Raw genomic sequence first — 24,293 nt, forward strand, 5'->3', positions numbered from 1 at the left:
TCAATAATAAAATCAGCCGTTTCCAGCAACAAAAGTAGTTTACAACATTAACAATGTCTACACTGTATTTCTGATCAATTTGATGAGAAAAACATTTCTAAGTGACCCCAAATTTTTGAACGATAGTGTATATGTTAAACAAAACAAATAACTGCAAAGTTAAACAATCAGCACTCGGCAGTCCCGAAGGACTACTGTTAACAATTCCTACTGAAAATATTGCACAACATATTTACTTGAAGAACAGTGCCGATGCAAAGATTGGTAACATAATGACGGTTTGTGCTGTCTTTCTGTTACCAAACTTTGCACCTGCACAGTTCTTCAAGTAAATATGTCTTGCAATATTTTCAGTAAATATTTTCAGTTTTCAGTGGAAATTGTTAAAAGTAGTCATTGTGCATAGAGTTGTATGGTTTGTTCAACTTTGCAATCATTGTTTTTTTGTATACATTTTAAAGAGAAAAATCTGAGTCTCAGTGTCACTGTTATCATGGAGTTTTATTCGATTCTTGTTTGTTTTTCACTTTTTCAAGCGCTTTTGAGAATTTTTGCAATGAAAAGGGCTATAGAAGTTGAATAAATTATTAGTATTATTATTTGGGTGAAAAAATATTCTGCCCCCAACTGTGTCTGTAGGGACTTTTGACACTTGCCTTCTTTGCATCTGCACAGTTCAAGTAAATATGTTTTGCAATATTTTTCAGTGAGGCCGGAAACAGGCAAGCAGCAATACACTGCCCTCTGCTGGACAGTTTAGGGATGGGCAACTTTGATGGGGGTGAGGGCCCCAAAAAATCTGAATTTATCATGAGGGGCCGCAGTGGCTCATAGGTCTGCATGTCCACAACTATAGAGAGAAATAGTAATGGTGTCTTTTTGTAGGCACTATCTCTGCCATGGTTAGTTGGACAAGCCTATTGGGGAATTAATGGCATTATTGTAGGGTATTGGATAAACGTTGAAAATAAGGTCTGTGGAAAATACAGGCGTAGGAGATCTTATACGTTTTGTCTTATGAGAATCTTCATTAGCTAACGTCACTTTTTGTGAATTTTGAAGCATTTATGTCATTTTAAAAAGCACCTAAAGGCTTAATAATTATAATAATTATAATTCATAAAGGTGATGTTAACTGTCTGATGTCATCTCACAGATCTCCTAAGCCTGTGTTAACCACAGACCCTATTTTTGGCATTTATCCCAAAACCCTATTTTTTTCCCCATTCATTTTCCCCATATGAATAGCTGAACGAACCAGAGGTAAATCCGAACTCAGGATAAGACCCAGATGCAGACAGCTAGAATTACAGATGTTTATTGACCCAAACAGGAGGCAGGAAAAGTCAGGTCAAGGCAGGCAGAGGTCCGTAATCCAGGGCAGAGTCAATAAGGTACAGAACAGCAGGCAGGCTCGGGGTCAGGACAGGCAGAGGTTCGTAAACGGGTCAGAGTCAGACAGGTACAGAATGGCAGGCAGGCTCGGGGTCAGGGCAGGCAGAATGGTCAGAACCGGGGAAACTAGGGAACAGAACTAGAGCACGACAGGCGCACGGGAAAACTGCTGGTAGGCTTGATGAAACAAAACAAACTGGCAACAGACAAACAGAGAATACAGGTATAAATACACTGGGGATAATGCGCGACACCTGGAGGGGGGTGGAGACAAGCACAAAGACAGGTGAAAGAGACCTTGTCACACCCTGATAACTCATTTCCGTTTTTTTTAGGACTACAAGCTGACGAGCTCTATAACCACACATGCAGTCAGAGGTTTTTTGGGGCCCTAAGTGTTTCTCAGTATTGTATTTTTCAGAAGAAAACAATTGACCTTTTAGAGTTAATTTCATGCAATTCTATACATTTTGGCATGAGGCAGAGAGAAAATGTTGCAGTTTTAAAGTTTTACATGTTATGTAATTCACTCATATATACACTACCGGTCAAAAGTTTTAGAACACCTATTTTTACTATTTTCTACAATGTAGAATAATAGTGAAGACATCAAAACTCTGAAATAACACATATGGAATCACGTAGTAACTAAAAAAATGTTAAACAAATCAAAACATATTTTATATTTGAGATTCTGCAAATAGCCACCCTTTGCCTCTATGACAGCTTTGCCCCACCTGCGTGTCACATATACAATGTAAAAATAAAAACAATGGCACTAAAGCTGCATACAAACATGGTCTCTTTTTTGCTTTCTTGAGTAAGGCAGCTCCAAAAGGCAGGTGTTTCAGCCTAGCTCTGTGCTTTCTGTGGTGGTGGCGCAGCCAGCGGAAAATACAGAGCATAGGGGTTGGTAAAGTTATTTTGTTGCGCCGTGATTGGCTCAGTGTTCTGTCACTCATGGGGACACTACTTCACCGCAAAATCTACAGGGAGAGCTCGAAAATTCAAGCGCCTTGAGTGCTGCCATAGTGTTACATTAGAAGGACCCATCCAAGAAGGCTCAAGGTCATTGGCCACAGATAAAATTACGTCAAATCACGTTATCTACCGTAGCTTGATTGGACTGATCATGTCAACATCATACTTTCAAAATCTCAGCTAGCAAGCTAGACAAGCAGTCATCATCACGAATCACGTCGACAATCTACTGGCAAATCCTTTTCAATCCTTGTCATATGAAGATAAATTATAGCTAAAACGTATCAGTGCTCATCTGCCATTGGACATAAACATTACACAACAAGTTGGAAATTGCAAATTCAACAATGAGTGGTTTGGAAGGAATCATTGGCTAACTGCAAGAGTTGCAAAGCAATCACTAGCCTGCTATTCAGTGGGGTGGGTGTGTGATCGAAGTCTGGGTTTAAGGGTCTCTTTTCCAAGCTTAAAAGGATAAACACTCAACACCATGTGCCAGAGAAGGTTGAATACATTGGCCATGCTGTCAATCCAGTGAAGGAAAAGCAGCCAGCAAGTACTCAGCATATGTGGGAACTCCTTTAAGACTTTTGGAAAAGCATTCCAGGTGAAGCTGGTTGAGGGAATGCCAAGAGTGTGCAAAGCTGTCATCAAGGCAAAGGATAAGAGCGTCTGCTAAATTACTAAAAATGTAAAAAATGGTAGCTATTTGAAGAATCTCAAATATAAAATATATTTTGATTTGTTTAACACTTTTTTTGGTGCCAACGTGATTCCATATGTGTTATTTCATAGTTTTGATGTCTTCACTATTATTCTACAATGTAGAAAATAGTAAAAATAAAGAAAAACCCTTGAATGAGTAAGTGGTCCAAAACTTTTGACCGGTAGTGTATAGTGTAGCTAAAAAAAAGTAATACTAAGTGTATCTTGTGTAGTAAGCTGTTAGTAGCCCATGTGCCTCACCCTAATAAGTTGGTCACTTTCCCCCTCATACCTTAGCCTATTGTTCTGATTTGGTGGAACATATGTAGCCTCTAGCCTGTTTTAGAGAAATGTAATCATCAAATATTGTAAGAGCTTTCATTGTCTGCTTGTATGGCCCCTTTATTAATCCTACGGTTCTGACTTGGTGTACTGGGAGAACACTGTAAGAACAGTCCATGTTCTGAATTCTGTCACTGTACATTTCAAAAGTGCTGAAAAAATAGTTATATTGACTAAGCCCATCCTAGCTCACTCATTAATGTCTGTAGCTACTTATTTCCCTTCATGGTAAAGTTTAGGCAAACAAACTATCATCCACATACCAATTATTTTTTTTTACCAAAATGTGTGTGGGGGGGGGCTAGTTACCCCATATTACTCTATATTACCCTATATTAATCTGACTATCCACAGTCACATGCACATATTATGGTGTGCATGTAACCGTGCTCACTTACTGTGTAGCCCTGTAGCAGTAGTTTGTTAAAATGGCCAATGAAGAAAACGTATTGAATTTGAACAATTTCAGAGAGCGGTACTAATTAAAATATAATTTAAACTTTTATTCAAAGCAGCGCTTTTATTCTGAAGGCACAAAACCGGAAGTCATTGTTTTATTACTACCAGCAGCAGGCAGTAAACGTTTAGAAAATTCGAATCATTTCAGCAAGAACAGTAGAGGGGCAAAGTCAACTCCGAGATCTCTGAGCTAGTAACTAACTATATTTTCATTTCGAGACGGTAAGAAATATTGATTATGTTGCGTTTTATACATGTTCTAAAGGGTTTTAGAAGAACAGTAACGTTAAGACAGGCCGTGCTATATCAATAATATAGTCACAGGAAAATGGCGTCGGGCCACCCATTTACCTGTGACTATATTCATCATATTGCACGGTCATATGTGTACTACTATGAAATGTGAACAACATCTACCTTAAAGATAACAATTTTAAAAAACGAAGATTTTATTTTATTAATCTGCCCACTGGAGAGCGCTTTTGCTAGACCTAGAACTGTTCAAAACAAAGACCTTGTTGCTATGCTACAAAAGCATGGAATGTTTTCACTAGGAACCAAACGGGAGGGGCCTACCTGAATTCGTCCAATAGAAACTATAGTTTTTGTTGCAAAACGTTTCCCGTTGCAATTTTTTTTTCTTCAGTTATGACTGCTGAATAGACTCCAAATTTTGCTGGCTGCTAGCAGTCTTCTTCATTTTTCGTTTGTTGCCATTTATTAGGATATCCTATCCTATGTGATGTGTACCTTTGCCTGGTTCAGTTGGATGACAGTGCTCTGCCCAGCTATCTAATTTGTAGTTTTATATTTGCTAATTAGCTGACGTTCCCCTGGACTGAAGTTAGAACCCCCTGCCCAGTTACTGTGTTGCCTTTTTACAGTATTTACATGGCTTGTTAGCTAGATGGCTAACTATCTAGCTAATTGTGGTAGTTGGCATGACTAAACTGCTTATCATTTCTCTCTTCAGATTTGAAAAGGGATGAAATGTCAGGATCACTGTGTATACAGTGTCAGACACAAACCACTGTGTTTAGTAAGACCTGCAACAGTTGTTTCTTTAACCACCCAAAAGAGAAGAAGTTGTTACAAGCAATGAAGAAGTATGATTACGAATGGGGACACAATGATTGCGCCCACTATAATAATAGCTCTCAGATATTGACTTCCACAAAAGTATTGGTAAGTGTTCCCCCTCCCCATATAACAATGTTAAACAATAATTTTTTCAATTCTAGGCTAGCTACTACTTTAAATCTAAATGTCTGATTCTGTGTTTCAGCTCTACAAATTACACACTCTAGGATTTGTTCCCCTTCTCCTGCTTGGAAAAAGGAGACAGGGAACAAAACATATCGATATGGATTCCTTTTGCCCTCACCCCCAAGTCATAAAAGAAACGGGCTCTATTGAAACATTGAGAAACATTTATTTAGGTCTTCTGAATGGTAAGTGTACCTCATGTTCCATGTTTTTTTTCTTTTTAAAATATTTTATTTTAGAAGGATTTTCTTTTACAATTTATTACTCAAACTCCGCTGCCAGACATAAAGTAGAATATTGCATCAAGGAAAGATTCACCCATGTTGAATGTTATTTTGTATTTGTGCATCTGAATGCTGTTTTATCAATTCCCGGGGTCATTTCATGTTTTCATGTGTATCTGAGCTATGCAATATGATGATATAACGTTAGAAATCTGTGAATATTTTCTTTAAGTGACAACTATGACAGTTACAATAACCATTCATACCTCTATCCAGAAACGGAAACTAAATCTTGATTTGATTTATTAGGATCCCCCCCATTAGCCGACGCCAATGGGGACAATTATTCTTACTGGGATCCGACACATAACAAAAAAGACATTACAGACAAAATACTTTACAATTTACATACGTTTATTGAGAAATCTGTTGGGGAAATAGTCTTGTAAAAACAAATATTTTCCATGTTTATGGTGTTAATAATTTTTGATAGCCATCTTTGGGAGCAAGGGGGGGTGGGTGACTTGCGTTTTGTGATTTTTTTTGGGGGGGGGGGCCAGCCACCATTCCAAACATCAGAGCCTGTTGTTTCTCCGTAGGATGATTTTAAAACAGTCTCTGAGCCGCCGCCGAGAGCAAGTTCTGGGTTAGGTTCAATGGCCCTCTTCTATACCTTCTGAATACCACAAAAGTCATGAACCCTCTGAGGCTTTACATCTGTCACACAGTGGGAAGACCTGGGGATAAATTCTATGTAGTTTGGTTTTTGCAAAGTATGCACTACTTTGTATCAATTTATATCTGCCATTGATGGAACAAGAGTGAAATTCTAGACAGGGCTTCTCCCCAGATATCATCTGAGATCTCAATATTTAACTCTTTAGCTACCCTAGGTCTCCTTGGGGTGACTAGTAGAGGCCTCCGTGTAGTTAGAGAAAAAGGAGACGGACTGTGAGACGAGGTGTTTTGAGTTGAGAGGGAACTTTAGCGGGTAATAAAATAAATATTGTACAGGGAGGGGAGAGTTTCAAAATGTTTATTCTTCCCTTAGTGTCTTACGTGTAAATAGCATAAGAAATGGCAGAGTTCAGATGTGTTCTGTAAATGGTTGAATGATGCAAATTGTTTATCTATATGTTATAATGTGGCCAGTCCCTTCTCCCCCTACTCAACAAATACCTTATCAGACCTGGATGGAACAAAATAATAATTAAAACATATTGATGTGTATACAGAGGTGTTTATGGTGCCTAATACGTTTCTCAAACGAAAGGTATTGCCTGTCAGTTTGTTTAGACACTCTGCTTTGCTCCCGAGTGGCGCAGCGGTCTAAGGCACTTCATCTTAGTGCTAGAGGCATCACTACAGACCCTGGTTTGATTCTTGGTTCAATCCCGGGCTGTATCACAACTGGCCGTGATTGGGAGTCCCATAGGGCGGCGCACAATTGGCCCAGCGTCGTCCGGGTTAAGGGAGGTGTCTGGCTGGGGTAGGCCGGCATTTTAAATAAGAATTTGTTCTTAACTGACTTGCCTAGTTTAATTTAATTTTTATTTTTTTAAATGCATAGCTTGGAAGAGAGGATTTTGTTGCGGTCTTGACTTCAATATTTAGCCACAGGGGGGCATTAGTGTCCAATTTATCGGGGAAATTTATCAGCCCAGTATTAATGTTTTAAAGATTGGTAGTCCTAGGCCGACATTTTCCTTGGGCTTTTACAAATACAATGGGATTTATTACACCAGGCAAATTACATGGTTGTGGAGTCCAATGTTTAAAATTTAAAAAAGGAAGAGGTAAGAAAAGATTAAAGGAACCTGGGAAGAGAAACCATTTTTATGGCATTAATGAACCCCATGTATAGTCAGTATTTTCCAGATCTCTATGTTTTGTTTAGTCTTTGTAACCATCTCACTGTAGTTAAGCTTGAAGATGAGCTTTGGGTTTCTCGGTAGTGTACCTCATGTTTCTTTATTTGACATGGAAATAAAAGCTTCTGATGCTCATGGTAGTGATTATTTGAATAACTATCATTCTTTACAATGCAGTCACACTCGGCACCGAGTCCCAATTGCAGTGCTCCCCAGTGTCTCCAGAGCCAGATGGGACCCCCGCACCAGCCGAGGTAGAAGGAACACCTACAACTGTCGATCCAGTGGGAACCTCTGCATCGACAGAGCTACACAGAATACCCATCTCCATCCAATTGAACGTAATACCAACAGAAACGGGCATACCCAACACACTAACCAATCCAGTGGGAACCCCTACAACTATCAATCCAGTGGGAACCCCTACAACTATCAATCCAGTGGGAACCCCTACAACTATCAATCCAGTGGGAACCCCTACAACTATCAATCCAGTGGGAACCCCTACAACTATCAATCCAGTGGGATTCCCTGCACCAACCAATCGAGACGGAATCCCCATATCTTTACAACTGGACCTAATCCCCACACCAACAGAGCCAGGCAAATCCTGCACACCAGCCATTCCAGTGGGAATCCCTACACCAACCAATCTAGTGGGAACTCCTACAGCAATTGATCCATCAGGAACCCCTGCACCAACTATGCCAGACGGAATTCCCACATCCATCAGCCTGAACAAAATCACCACACTAACTAAGCCAGGCAAACACTCCACCTCAACCAAAACATTGGGAACCCCTTCACCAATTCATTCAGTGGGAACCCCTGCACCAGCCGAGCTAGACGGACTCCCCACACCAACAGACCCAGGCAAACCCTCCACACCAACCAAGCTAGATGGAATCCCCACATACATCTGCCTGAACGGAATCCCCACATCCATCTGCATGAACGGAACCCCCACACCAATAGAGCCCAAAATCCCCAGACCAATACAGCCCAAAATCCCCAGACCAATACAGCCCAAAATCCCCTCACCAATACAGCCAGGCAAACCCTCCACACAAAACAATCCAGTGGGAACCCCTGCACCAATGGATGAAACCTCTGACTCCTCTGAGGCCCAGGACCAAGAAATGCAAAGGCCAAAAAGAAAAATGTGGAGAGGTAAGCATTAGGAGCCGGTTACCCTGACAGAGTAATCCGGGCCTAAAAAGCATGCTCTCTTGGGAATCTCTAATGAAAGTGCTTTTTAGTCCCGGATAAGGAAAGAGGCTCGATTTTATTATTTTTTTTTGGGGGGTGCCACATTGTATATTTGCAGTTCTCACCCGTGTGCCATTTATCACACAGGTGGAGATCTAATCGAAGCTGAAGACAGTGCAACCACTCAAGCACAAAAGAGAATAAAAACCACAGGTATAACTAATATATTTAAATGTATTTAGGCCTAAGGTTCTGTACAATCAAAATCTACAGTTTTGTATTGTGGTGATGTAAAATGCATCATGATGATGTGGCACAACACACTTTGCTATATTTTGACAACTTGATTGCTGACATGCAAAACAATTTGGAACTGTATCAACGGTGCACCAATGAAGAAGGAAAAAAGCAACTAAACATTTTTGAGTGGATTCAATTAATACTACAACTGGAGCTGAAACATAAAATAAGGATTGTATCAATAATTTGCTATCATATAGCTTTGACATGTAGATTATAAAATTGACATTTTCATTTACAACAATATTAAATAGTTTTACGGTCCTGTGTTTTTAAGCTTTCAAATGATATTGAAAACAAACGTATTATCTTTATTAATGACAGAGATAGGGGGTATTTCATGATAGACTAGGGGGTCCAAAATGGGAAAACTGAGCACCTCTATCCACTGTGGTTGGTCATTCAGGTCCAATATTCACATCCTCATCATTTCTACTATGAGCATGTGCATATAAAGTTTGATTTCAATACAAAAAGGTGATTAAGTTAATATGGAATAACCTCAAGGCTACTTCATCACTTTCACTCTCAAAAGTATCACCACAGACAAAATATATCCGATAAGTCACTGGTGGTATAAATCTGAAGCATCCGTTTAGAACTTCCACTTACCACCAATATGTTGAGAAGAACATGCAGTATCTTGAGCGCAGAATTAGTTTTGCACTCGCTGCAGACGGCTATATCACTCTGCTAATACAGTGCCTTGCGAAAGTATTCGGCCCCCTTGAACTTTGCGACCTTTTGCCACATTTCAGGCTTCAAACATAAAGATATAAAACTGTATTTTTTTGTGAAGAATCAACAACAAGTGGGACACAATCATGAAGTGGAACGACATTTATTGGATATTTCAAACTTTTTTAACAAATCAAAAACTGAAATTGGGCGTGCAAAATTATTCAGCCCCCTTAAGTTAATACTTTGTAGCGCCACCTTTTGCTGCGATTACAGCTGTAAGTCGCTTGGGGTATGTCTCTATCTGTTTTTCACATCGAGAGACTGAAATTCTTTCCCATTCCTCCTTGCAAAACAGCTCGAGCTCAGTGAGGTTGGATGGAGAGCATTTGTGAACAGCAGTTTTCAGTTCTTTCCACAGATTCTCGATTGGATTCAGGTCTGGACTTTGACTTGGCCATTCTAACACCTGGATATGTTTATTTTTGAACCATTCCATTGTAGATTTTGCTTTATGTTTTGGATCATTGTCTTGTTGGAAGACAAATCTCCGTCCCAGTCTCAGGTCTTTTGCAGACTCCATCAGGTTTTCTTCCAGAATGGTCCTGTATTTGGCTCCATCCATCTTCCCATCAATTTGAACCATCTTCCCTGTCCCTGCTGAAGAAAAGCAGGCCCAAACCATGATGCTGCCACCACCATGTTTGACAGTGGGGATGTTGTGTTCAGGGTGATGAGCTGTGTTGCTTTTACGCCAAACATAACGTTTTGCATTGTTGCCAAAAAGTTCAATTTTGGTTTTATCTGACCAGAGCACCTTCTTCCACATGTTTGGTGTGTCTCCCAGGTGGCTTGTGGCAAACTTTAAACAACACTTTTTATGGATATCTTCAAGAAATTGCTTTCTTCTTGCCACTCTTCCATAAAGGCCAGATTTGTGCAATATACGACTGATTGTTGTCCTATGGACAGAGTCTCCCACCTCAGCTGTAGATCTCTGCAGTTCATCCAGAGTGATCATGGGCCTCTTGGCTGCATCTCTGATCAGTCTTCTCCTTGTATGGGACGGCCAGGTCTTGGTAGATTTGCAGTGGTCTGATACTCCTTCCATTTCAATATTATCGCTTGCACAGTGCTCCTTGGGATGTTTAAAGCTTGGAAAATCGTTTTGTATCCAAATCCGGATTTAAAACTTCTTCACAACAGTATCTCGGACCTGCCTGGTGTGTTCCTTGTTCTTCATGATGCTCTCTGCGCTTTTAACGGACCTCTGAGACTATCACAGTGTAGGTGCATTTATACGGAGACTTGATTACACACAGGTGGATTGTATTTATCATCATTAGTCATTTAGGTCAACATTGGATCATTCAGAGATCCTCACTGAAATTCTGGAGAGAGTTTGCTGCACTGAAAGTAAAGGGGCTGAATAATTTTGCACGCCCAATTTTTCAGTTTTTGATTTGTTAAAAAAGTTAGAAATATCCAATAAATGTCGTTCCACTTCATGATTGTGTCCCACTTGTTGTTGATTCTTCACAAAAAAATACAGTTTTATATCTTTATGTTTGAAGCCTGAAATGTGGCAAAAGGTCGCAAAGTTCAAGGGGGCCGAATACTTTCGCAAGGCACTGTATATGACTAGTAAAGGGCAGTGCACTTTTTTTAAACCTTTAATTTCGATTTAAAATATTTGCTTTATTCAGATTTTTCAGCGGATGCTGTCTGACAGACTCCATGACAGGATGACAATTTACTTTTTTTGGTATGGTTTCCTAGAAACAAGGGTGGCTCATAGTATCGATTTGGCTCAACTTACCCCGCTCTCCCCTGCACTAAATGTTGTAGACTTGATGCTTTGCCAAAGTTTCAAAAAACGTTGTTTAGGAGTCCAAGGGGGAATTGAGTTCTTGCGCACACACACACACTTCCCTAACAGAAATATGCAAATACATGCTAAACTGTGCTATTAGTATCTTGCTAGCTCGTGCTTAGCTCTGCCCATCTCCTTGCTTGTTCTGCCCACTGTGCTTCATTTACTCTCATTGTAACTAACGCAGATGAAGAGTCTTGTGTTAGTTAAAAGTATATTTGGTATCACTGCATTATTTACATTCTGTAACATCGCAACTAACATTGTAACGGCTACCCAATAGATGAATATGCAAACATAACATTTTATTTATTTGATCTGTTTGTAGAAGAGTGGCTGAACATGGAAACGGATAGGCCCACGGTGTCAAGACATGCAGAGGTAGACATTGAAGTATTAGATCAGCTAGAAAAACACAAAGGTAATTGATTTCACTCTAAAAGGTATCACTGTGTGCATTTTCTACGTTCTGCAACATTGTAAAGGCGTCCGCATGCTTCCCAGTCAAAACAGTTCGGAAGAGTTTGACATTTTTGTTTGATTTGAACTTCGGTGAGGGTTTTTTTCAGTTGTTCGGGGGCACACTTTTCCTTTTCTTTTTTTCTTAATTAAGGCAAGCCGAAGTTTGTAGCTGAAGTCTACGCCCCTTCGGTGATTGGTCAACAATAGGGATTCTTCAATAAAGTAGTTTTTTTGTCATTCACCAAGAGACGACTCGTTTTGATGCAAAACTTTTCATTAAGAAATACTGCACCAAACGTCTTAGTTAGATGTAAAATTGTGAGACTAAGATCTCTGCAAAAACATCCAAATGAATGAGATTTCTTGAGTTATTTTAGATTCACTCTGACTGTTTTGAGGAAGCGTATACTGGCTATGGCATCTCAAAATGGACAAACTGTACTGTCGCCAAACAGTACTTTTGCCGTGTTTTCTCAGTTTTCAAGCAAAGGTCATTTTAAGGGAGTATGCAAGCACTCTAGTTCGCCTAGCCACCAGCCGAACTGAAGCATGCTGATGCCTTAACAAAACATTGTCAGAGTTATCTCATGGATGAATTTGCGAACATAACATTTTATTTATTTGATCTGTTCATAGAAGAGTGTCTGAACATGGAAACGGATAGGCCCACGGTGTCAAGACATGCAGAGGTAGACACTGAAGTATTAGATCAACTAGAAAAGAGCAGCATTGTACAAGCAACCAACAAGCAAACTTTGTGGGCTATAAACTGCTTCAAAGACTGGCTGGCAGAGAAACAGATGATAGTGGATTTTTCAACCATTGAGAAATCTGAAATGAATGTGCTCTTGCGAGATTTTTACTGTTCTGTTCGAAGGGGTAAAGGTGGGGAGTATTGTATCCCGAGCTATATCGGAATCCGGGCTGGCGTGAACAGATTCATTAACCTCCCTCCCCTTAGCAGAGCCTGGTGCTTGATGAAGGACAGTGAGTTTACCTCCTCTAATAATGTATTTATTGGGGTACTAAAGAAAATCAGACGAGAGGGCAGGGACAAAACTACCCATCCTAAGGTGATTAAAGCACAAGACCTTGAGATTCTTCAAAACTCTCCTGTGCTAAGCCCCTACACACCAAGAGGGCTAGTCAACAAAGTGTGGTTTGATATCCAGTTACACTTTGGCCCCAGAGGAAAGGAGGGCAATAGGCGGCTAACGCCACAGTCGTTTGTAATAAAGTACGATGAAAACGGAGCAAAATATGCAACGATGACTTCCAACGAGGAAAGACAGAACCATAAAGATGCAGAAGAGCAGAACTGGCAGAATCGCTGTGGAATCATGTTTCAGAACCCTGGTAGTCACCTCTGTCCAGTCGCCTCCTTGGAGAAGTATCTGAGCAAGATCCCATCAGATGCCACCGCCCTCTACCTCCATCCTAAGAAGATGGTCATCACCAGTGACAGAATATGGTATAGCCAGGAGCCAATGGGATTCAATTACCTTTCATCAATGCTGCCCCGACTGTGCCAGGTTTGCTTTTTTTCCCCCGTAACATAATTACGTAACATTTTAATATTCGCTAAATAGCTAAGTTGTACTCATAACTCAACCTGTTGTTGATACTTGGCTTACTTTTCTCTATCACTCGCTCTCTTTTTCTCTCTCTAGGAGGCTGGTACATTGGAAAAGTACACAAACAACTGCTTACGATCTTTGCGCGAGATCATGTCTGTCAGCACACTGATAGTTCCTTGAAAAGTTATTGAAAACCTTCAATGGACAGGAAGAGATGTCAAATAGGCTCACTGAGTCAAGGCAGTGACACACTTCAGTTTTACTTCCTACCAGCGACATTGTTTTGGTCTTCTACGCAAACGGAGAGCTTGCCAAGATATACAGTCCTCACCATATCTATATGGACTATGTATTTTGACACTGAGGCTAAGATTGAACATTTTTTTTGCTCTATATTCCAGCATTTTGTATTTAAGATGAATGAGGCGACAGTCCAGAATTTAACTTTTTGAATTCAGATTATGTTTTAAGGTATAGATTTTGTTTTGTGCTGAGACTTCACTTTTCAGAATTGTAAAGCCTTTTAAGCTTTCTTTTCACCAACAAGTTTTATTCTACTGGAAACTGTTTAACCATAATCATCCATTTAAGAAATCTAAAGTTTAGGGGGGGGGATCGCAGCAATCGCAGGATAATGGGGCGGATAGATTTTTGTATGTATGAAATATATTTTTTTGGTGACTGGAAGCAATTTGATGTGATACTTCCTAGATCTGTTTTTACATGTGTAGACATTTTTTTCTACCACACTATGGCTACACCACTTTGTAGACCATCTGTTGTGGCAAATGGTCATACGGCTGTTTTAACAAATTTAATTGTACCCTTCACATAGAAGTGATATTTCCCTTATTTACTAGATCTATTATTTAAAGGTTATGTACCAACTATCTAAAATGACCCGTATCCCCTTAAATTCAAGATTTTGAACTATGTATGCCTCTTTCTCAGAAAGAACTGAAACTTGCAAGACAATTTTGCAAGCTATAATGATAGTGCAGCAGAACCTGTTAAGAGTGCTTGAGAGTTAAGGTAGTAACAAGAAGTGTGGAAAGCCAGATGAGCCAAACATATGTTGCGGGAAGGGACAAAAGGCCCTAGAGACGTTGTAAACCATAGGGAACCAGGAGTAAGACCGCACCGAGAGAACATACGGGGTGAAACAACTTCATCTGAGGGCTGAGAGCATTTTGATGTCGAATATTAGTAATAACAAGTACATGTATCCTAAAGTCTGTAGGCATAGTGAACTTGATTACATTATAATGTTGGCCTACATGCATAATTGTAGCCCACTTTTCCTTCCCGGCACTAGGGCTGCTGAATCAAGTGCACCTACCGCTAACGGCGCAAAACAAATCAAATAAATAGGAACGCAAGGCTTTATCCGAGTTTTTAAACCAAACTGTACTGTCTTGGGCTTTATCGTTGTTGTTTTTTTTTTACAGAAATGCTTGGAGAACACGATCGACCTGTTGGTAGCCACTGTTGTAGCCTTTTATTTGCGAGGCACAAAGGAGCATAAATTGAAATAACTTGCCCCGCTATAGATTTACCGTTTCTCAGTAAGGTAGGGCAAAGGCCTGCAAACTACTAAACCTGATAATCGTCCAAAAGTAGCACACTGATGAGAAGAATCCGTAGTAAAACCCGGACTCGAGGATAAACTGTCTAACAAAATGAATAATTAAACATTCGAAACCACCTGTAACCATGAACAAAATTGTTGGAATGACCACACAAACTGTGAAATTATCATTCATGGGCTACAGGCAACCATAACTTGAAGTTGAAAACCACAAATCAGAATGTATATATTCCAGTTGCTACTGGGAGGAGAATAACCATTACGCGTTGAACACACCGACAGTGTATTTACATTTTGGTACACCAGAATTACATTAATTTCCAATGAAACGCTGCGTTTGCGTTGCAGTGCAGTTTTGTTTATGAGAATGAATGAAATACCTAGAGTGATGAGTTCGGCAGTCAGGTCTACTGAGTTTATAAAGCATGGATGAAACTTTTCTTTCATCACCGAAGAACCCTTTAATAAAATGGCAGTGCTATTGCAAAGTAGGCTACAATTATGCATGTAGGCTAACGTTAGAATGTAAAATCTGAATGGCTATGCCTGCAGACTTCAGGATACATGTTTTACTGATTGCTATACAATACTGATCCATGCTTGCCGGCAATGGAGTGTCAGGAAATGTAGAAACGGAAGATCCAAGTTCAAGTGTAATTATCCATCTGGTTAGCTTTAGGCTTTTGCACTCAACATGGAAATATAATTGTTGTGATTTGAAGTTTTATTGTAGAATTTATTCATGTAACACACCGACAGTGTTATATTACAATGAGCTATAATATAATCACTAGGCCTATGCTTTGCATGCAGACTGTTAAAGAATGTGACAATGAGTAACAATGAATGTTGTCAGATCGATATAAGCATTAAATCATTACCTAAAGATTTGGATATATCTCTGTGCACTTCCTGCAAAAGAAAGGTTGACACTAGACAACATTTTGTTTTACTTTTTATTATATAATTAAAACCAAAAGCATAATTGAACATTAAAACATATAATCTACTAGCAGTGAAGCCGCTCAACATTTTACATTACATTCAGTCATCTAACGGACTCCCATCCAGAGCGACCCACAGAAGCAGCCTGGGTCAAGGCCCTGCTCAAGTTAAAAAACTGGGACCCGAACCAGCGACCTATCAGCCACTGGCCCAAGCTCCCAACTGCCAGGCCCCCAGCCCTCCAAGATCCCCCACAGTTCCCCCAAGAGCTGCTCCTCAACCATCTGAACCCCCCCTTATTTACATGTGTGTGTGGGTTTGAATCCAAGTGTGTGTGTATATGCATGTGTACACGCGTACAAAACCTGCGTGGCATCAGCCTCAGGCAACCAGGCATTACATGTAACAACGTTGACCCTCACTGTCATTATTTTATTTTAAAATTTAATATTTGACAGTCATTCTATCCCCCACCCAGCAACTCTACCACTTGTCTCCAAATTCACATCCCAACCCTCGGCTTCCCTCAGTCCTTCCCACCTATCTCTGCTGGCCAACCTCTTCTGATTTCTACGAGTCATATGTCTTTCAACTATGCTGTGATGTTTAACATACAATTTGAATCTATGTAATCGAATAAAATCCACAGATTGCGCGTTGAAGATAAATACTTTTACTAAGAGTATCAGTAATTGACTGACCAGGTCTCTCCAGATCTCCCAACAATGATATTTCTAGGGCCAATTTTAGATTGTTATGCTTTTTCGGCCATTCCTGAGACCAGAAACGGGCTACTTGAGGATAATACCAAAACAAATGGTCTATTGATTCTGTATCCTCCGCGGTGCTGCGATGATTGTATGCCCCAAATATTCAACATTTTGTTGTTGGCAAGAATTTATATAATTGTAACTGAAAAGCATGACGTGTCTAATCTTGTAGTTTTATGTATCAACTCATACACCCTGTACCATGAAGTCGGTACATCAAAAATCTCTTCCCAGCTATTTTGCTGTCTGTATGGCACAGCTGTCGAAATCCTGGTCCCCAAATGAAACTGGTATACTTTCCTATTTATGATATTTTTATTCCTCTGACAGTTTTGATGATTTATATTGAGCAGACAGACCATTTCCCTACCTCCTCCCGCTGCCACCTGCCGCCTCAATTTTTTGGGGAAATGCTGTAATCAATTGGTTGTAATCTTGGATTGAGCAGACCTTCCCACACAGTTCTGAAAACTCAATGAAAGACATTACTCTACTATTCCAATTTACAATATAATTTAAAAACAAAATAACCTTTTCCATAAATACAGGTATTTTATCAACCAAAACAATTGAGTTCAGCCATAATATTTGTTGCGAGAACAACTATCTTTTCAGGGGGTTGAAATTGTAACCATGCTTGTTTGAAAAAGAGACATACTTTGAAAGGATGACATTTTCAATTAATCAAAAATGAGACATGGCAATCTGCACAAAAGGCATTTTTTTTAAACTATGGATAAGCTTTTCATAGTAATCTACTTGAACTATTTAGGGTTCAAGTAAAACTTGTAAGTGAAGCTTTTAGATTGTGGTTTAGTGCTTTTATATTTAATCATCTCAACCCACCCAGTTCATATTTATTATATAGATAGCCACGCTTTATCTTGCCTGGTTTAGCATCTCAGATAAAGCAAAATATTTTTTTGCTCAAATGATTTGAATTTATTGTACACTTAACTTTTCTGGACTAAAACTTATCTAGATCTTCAATGAGTCATTGCAGGGATCTAGCTTGCGGACTTAATATAAAACTTGAGTCATCGGCATACATGGACTCTTTTGTTTTGAATTCTTATTTCTAATCCTCTGTTATTTGATCTGATTTTAATAGCATTTTAAATGGCCATAACGAATACATATGGTGACAGCGGACACCCTAGTTTAACTCCTCTTGACAATTCAAAACTTTGAGAAGTAGCTGCTATTTACTATTTTACACCTAGAGTTGCTATACACTACTTTTACCCATCTTACAAGAGACTCATCTGAATTTTAAAAATCCAGGCATTTATAAATACAATCCAGTCTTACTTTATCAAAGGCCTTTTCAAAATCCGCTATAAATACCTTGCCTGGCTTCTTAGATGTTTCATGTTCTATTATTTCTAGTAGTTGTTGTATATTATCTCCAATGTATTGTCAATGTAAAAAAGAAACTGCCTGATCAGCATGAACAATACCTTTTAAAACCTTTTTCAATTCTGAGTGCTATACATTTCGCTAGTATTTTTGCATCACATTGACGTGTAAGAGGCCTCCAGTTTCTATAGATGGACTGGATCTTTATTTTTGCCACCTGGGTTTTAATAATAGTGAAATCAGACCTTCCTGCTGAGTACCTGACAGACTACCATTTCTATAGGAATAGTTAAAACAAGCTAATAAGAGCTTTGTGTGTGTGTGTGTGTTTGTATATACAGTGGGGCAAAAAAGTATTTAGTCAAAAAGATGAGAGAGGCCTGTAATTTTCATCATAGGTACACTTCAACTATGACAGACACGATGAGAAAAAAATCCAGAAAATCACATTGTAGGATTTTTAATGAATTTATTTGCAAATTATGGTGGAAAATAAGTATTTGGTCAATAACAAAAGTTTATCTCAATACTTTGTTATATACCCTTTGTTGGCAATGACAGAGGTCAAACGTTTTCTGTAAGTCTTCACAAGGTTTTCACACACTGTTGCTGGTATTTTGGCCCATTCCTCCATGCAGATCTCCTCTAGAGCAGTGATGTTTTGGGGCTGTTGCTGGGCAACACGGACTTTCAACTCCCTCCAAAGATGTTCTATGGGGTTGAGATCTGGAGACTGGTTAGGCCACTCCAGGACCTTGAAATGCTTCTTACGAAGCCACTCCTTCGTTGCCCGGGGGGTGTGTTTGGGATCATTGTCATGCTGAAAGACCCAGCAACGTTTCATCTTCAATGCCCTTGCTGATGGAAGGAGGTTTTCACTCAAAATCTCTCGATACATGGCCCCATTCATTCTTCCATTTACACAGATCAGTCGTCCTGGTCCCTTTGCAGAAAAACAGCCCCAAAGCATGATGTTTCCACCCCATGCTTCACAGTAGGTATGGTGTTCTTTGGATGCAACTCAGCATTCTTTGTCCTCCAAACACGACGAGTTGAGTTTTTACCAAAAAGTTATATTTTGGTTTCATCTGACCATATGACATTCTCCCAATCTTCTTCTGGATCGTCCAAATGCTCTCTAGCAAACTTCAGATGGGCCTGGACATGTACGGGCTTAAGCAGGGGGACACGTCTGGCACTGCAGGATTTGAGTCCCTGGCGGCGTAGTGTGTTACTGATGGTAGGCTTTGTTACTTTGGTCCCAGCTCTCTGCAGGTCATTCACTAGGTCCCCCCGTGTGGTTCTGGGATTTTTGCTCACCGTTCTTGTGATCATTTTGACCCCACGGGGTGAGATCTTGCGTGGAGCCCCAGATCGAGGGAGATTATCAGTGGTCTTGTATGTCTTCCATTTCCTAATAATTGCTCCCACAGTTGATTTATTCAAACCAAGCTGCTTACCTATTGCAGATTCAGTCATCCCAGCCTGGTGCAGGTCTACAATTTTGTTGCTGGTGTCCTTTGACGGCTCTTTGGTCTTGGCCCTAGTGGAGTTTGGAGTGACTGTTTGAGGTTGTGGACAGTTCAAACAGGTGCCATTAATACAGGTAACGAGTGGAGGACAGAGGAGCCTCTTAAAGAAGAAGTTACAGGTCTGTGAGAGCCAGAATTCTTGCTTGTTTGTAGGTGACCAAATACTTATTTTCCACCATAATCTGCAAATAAATTCATTAAAAATCCTACAGTGTGATTTTCTGGATTTTTTTTCCTCATTTTGTCTGTCATAGTTGAATTGTACCTATGATAAATTACAGGCCTCTCTCATATTCTTAAGTGGGAGAACTTGCACAATTGGTGGCTGACTAAATACTTTTTTCCTCACTGTATGTGTATATAACTCAACAAAAAAAGAGAAGTTCCTTTTTCAGGACACTGTCTTTCAAAGATAATTTGTAAAAATCCAAATAACTTCACAGATCTTCATTGTAAAGGGTTTAAACACTTTCCCATGCTTGTTCAATGAACCATAAACTATTAATGAACATGCACCTGTTGGTAGGCAATTAAGATGGCAATTAAGGTCACAGTTATGAAAACTTAGGATATTAAAAGAGGCCTTTCTACTGACTCTAAAAAACACCAAAGGAAAGATGCCCAGGGTCCCTACTCATCTACGTGAACGTGCTTTAGGCATGCTGCAAGGAGGCATGAGTACTGCAGATGTGGCCAGGACAATAAATTACAATGTCCGTACTGTGAGACGCCTAAGACGACGCTACAGGGAGACAGGACGGACAGCTGATTGTCCTCGCAGTGGCAGATCACGTGTAACACCACCTGCACAGGATCGGTACATCCGAATATCACACCTGCGGGACAGGTACAGGATGGCAACAACAACTGTCCGAGTTTACACCAGGAACACACAATCACTCCATCAGTGCTCAGACTGTCCGCAATAGGCTGAGAGAGGCTGGACTGAGGGATTGTAGGCCTGTTGTAGGCAGGTGCTCACCAGACATAACCGGCAACAACGTTGAGTATGGGCACAAACCCGCCGTCGCAGGAACAGACAGGACTGGCAAAATGTGCTCTTCACTGACGAGTCGCAGTTTTTCGTCGAAGAAATTAGTGCTACACCGAGGCCTGTACTCTGGAGTGGAATCGATTTTGGAGTTGGAGGGTCCATCATGGTCTGGGGCGGTGTGTCACAGCATCATCGGACTGAGCCGGTTGTCATTGCAGGCAATCTCAACACTGTGTGTTACAGGAAAGACATCCTTCTCCCTCATGTGGTACCCTTCCTGCAGACTCATCCTGACGTGACTCTCCAACATGACAATGCCACCAGCCATACTGCTCGTTCTGTGCATGATTTCCTGCAAGACAGGAATGTCATTGTTCTGCCATGGCCAGCGAAGAGCCTGGATCTCAATCCCATTGAGCACATCTGGGACCTGTTGGATCGGAAGGTGAGGGCTAGGGCTATTCCCCCCCAGAAATGTCCGGGAACTTGCAGGTGCCTTGGTGGAAGAGTGGGGTAATATCTCAGAGCAATAACTGGCAAATCTGGTGCAGTCCATGAGGAGGAGATGTACTGCAGTACTTAATGCAACTGGTGGCCACAGCAGATACTGACTTACTTTTTATTCCCCCCCCCTTTGTTCAGGGACACATTATTACATTTCTGTTAGTCACATGTCTGTGGAATTTGTCCAGTTTGTCTCAGTTGTTGAATCTTGTTATGTTCATACAAATATTTCCACCTGTTAAATTTGCTGTAGTATAATTTCTATTGCTATCTACAGTACCTGTACTATTAGTTAATGTATTTCCCTTGTTAGTCTCGTCTCTTTAGACAGAAACTGCTTTTTTATTATTGATGAATATTGAATGGAATGACCTCCTGAAGGTACATTTTAAAGGTATCCCAAACAATAAGTGGATTTGCTGAATCTCTACTGTACTGGGAAAAATTCAGTTAGAAATCATTTTGTCTTAGTTAAGAACATATTGTCCTCCAGTAGACTGATTACATTTCCAATATCCCTGTCCACGTGGAAATTCTGTAAGAGTTATGTGAAGGCCAATTAGATGATGATCTGATTCTCTCTCCTATCAATACTAATTTAACGTTTGATTGATGCAAAATCGAAAGAGACAAGAACGTAGTCAAGATGACTAGCTTGATTAAGTCTCCTCCATGTGTATCTCATTAGGTAAGTAAGGGTTTCTTAGTTTCCAAATATCCCCTCTTTCTAATGTCCATAATATTTGTGATATCCTTGAGGGCACGGTGATGATAGTTAGTACAGTGATTTCCTTTATGGTCCATTGAGTCTCCCACCATAATGATTTGGTGTAAATATTTTCAAAGAATTATAGATCATCCTGATTTGGACCATATAGATTTATGAGCCAAATCTATTTTTCATTCACTTTCATTTTCAAAAGGATCCACCTTCCTTGCGAATCATTCCTGACTATTTGCACATTCGGATCAACATTTTTGTTAATTAATATCACACCTTTTGAGCTCCTTTGTCCATGACAGAAAATTTTCACCACCCTGTTCCTTTTTCCACGCAACTTCATCTAAGTATGTAGAGTGAGTTTCCTGTAAACAGTATGTTATATTCCTTTTCTTTTAGCTACGTAAAGACTGATCTTTTTTTCTTATGTGCTAAGCCTTTACAATTATAACTGGCTATACTTATTTCACACCTTACCATAACTAGATACTATTCTCAGTCTACATTTACCATAATTAGTGCTTGTAAAGTTACTGCCATTAGAGGTATGATATTTCAAATGTCAGATGTTTAGAATTCAAGAAACAGGTTCTAGCTATATATATTTTTTTATTCCCTTGCCTGTGAGCCAATGCCACAGATGTTAGAAAATTAAGTCAAGATATTATGTGTGTAGTAGTTGTGATATTGGATGTGAGAGTGTGTATGAATTCTGGATAAGAGTAAGAATATATAATGTGTGATGTCTGAATAAATAATAACCCGGCCAGTTTCTGTGGCTGAGTGTATGTGTGTAACATGAAGTGAGTATTGCCTTAATATTCAGGATAATAATTGTAATCTATATCGTATCACCAGCGTAGTTGCATCATTATACAGCATTTCCATAGCAATTGACGTTTCACATCATTATGAGAGACCTTTGCTTTGCTATAGAGACGGCTTCACTACATTTCAAATGCTTTTCACTGTAAGGTCTACCTACACCTATTGTATTCTGTGCATGTGACAAATAAAATGTGATTTGAACTCAAATCTTTGAAGTTGTTGCGTTTGATATTTTTGTTCAGTGTACTGTAAATGAACGAGACGATGTGGATGACAACAAGGAAGAGAACATGGGTAAGCTTGTTATCAAGGCAAAGGATGGCTACTTTGAATCATCTCAAATATAAAATATATGTTGATTTTTAACTTTTTGTTTTGTTTACTACATGATTCCATATGTGTTATTTCATAGTTTTGATGTTCACTTATTCTACAATGTAGAAAATAGTCCAAATAAAGAGAACCCATGGAATGAGTAGGTGTGTCCAAACTTTTGACTGGTACTGTATATACTGTATATACGTGCTTTTGACTGGTACTGTATATACTGTATATACGTGCTTTTGACTGGTACTGTATATACGTGCTTTTGACTGGTACTGTATATACGTGCCGTGTCCAACCAGTCCAACCATTTCAGAGTTTCCTAGTTCCAACTATCACACGAATGCCGCATGACATTAAGTGAGGGGAGAGATATGACACTATAGAGTACCACAGCGTGAGTCAGATCCATAAAAATCACCTTGTCTGAGAGACATTTCCATGGTTATCAAAACGACACGCCAGGGTAAGCCTACAAGAAACACAGTACTTATTTTAAGTTTCTCTAAAATCCCATATGGAAAAAATCAATGGTGGAACCATTTCCCTGTTTCAGCTCTAGCTTTTGTGGGTATTATGACACCACTGTGGGGCTCTATGCTGATAACGTATGTAACCTCTAACATATACATTCCCACTATGCATGTATAATAGGAAACAAAGTAAATTATATTGTGCTAACTGTATTAAATTAAAGCAAGCATTCAGACCAGCCTTTTTGATTGAACTTCCCTAAACTACATTACATTGTACCTGGATTTCGATGCTACTGTGGACATCCCTCTTTTCAACATGCTGTCAGGGGGGTGGTAGAAGCCACATCCCAGCACGGTGAAACAAGGAGGAGTTTATTGTTGCCAGGTGGGATTAAACTGAGGTCACAACTTTGTGGGAAATTGGTATTTAACATATGATTGGATGAATCCATTTGAACGGCCCTCCAACTGGTAATTATTGGGAAACTCGTTTATCATCGCCAATGGGTGGGTGGATGCTTATGCCTCTCATATTCTAGTCGGAACTAGGAAACGCTGAAATTTACGATTTGCTAACTGGTTGTAGTTATACATATGCTGCTTTCATCGAATTAGCAACTCGGAAATGTCCGTGTTTTCTAGTTCCGACTAGCATGTGAACGCGGCATAAGCACCCACTTCTATCACATGCCTAGTTAAAAAAAAAATTAACATGCTCAACTCTGATGTTGTTGACAAAGGAAAATGACCTCTATATCCAACCTGCACTCAGGGGTAGACGTAACATAGTAAATATAAATCCGGAACATTCCAATTATTATATGTTACGTTTAGTATGTAATCTATTAATTTGTGGTTGTCCATCATCAATTTCGTATGATATATTACAAATTACAATTCATATGATATG

At 39.7% G+C, this 24,293-nt stretch overlaps 1 protein-coding gene across 1 annotated transcript; it reads left to right on the forward strand.

Moving 5' to 3' along the window:
• Positions 1-3,992: 3,992 nt before the first annotated feature.
• Positions 3,993-15,818, forward strand: LOC115142681 (proteoglycan 4-like). The gene is made up of 8 exons (XM_029682326.2): positions 3,993-4,104; positions 4,856-5,067; positions 5,168-5,333; positions 7,421-8,413; positions 8,600-8,665; positions 11,632-11,724; positions 12,402-13,297; positions 13,436-15,818. The coding sequence occupies exons 2-8, from the start codon at positions 4,873-4,875 to the stop codon at positions 13,520-13,522; spliced, it is 2,496 nt and encodes an 831-aa protein (XP_029538186.2). The 5' UTR covers positions 3,993-4,104; positions 4,856-4,872; the 3' UTR covers positions 13,523-15,818.
• The last annotated feature ends 8,475 nt before the right edge of the window (positions 15,819-24,293 follow it).

The sequence above is a fragment of the Oncorhynchus nerka genome, linkage group LG15 (genome assembly GCF_034236695.1).
Source record: "Oncorhynchus nerka isolate Pitt River linkage group LG15, Oner_Uvic_2.0, whole genome shotgun sequence".
Taxonomy (NCBI): domain Eukaryota; kingdom Metazoa; phylum Chordata; class Actinopteri; order Salmoniformes; family Salmonidae; genus Oncorhynchus; species Oncorhynchus nerka.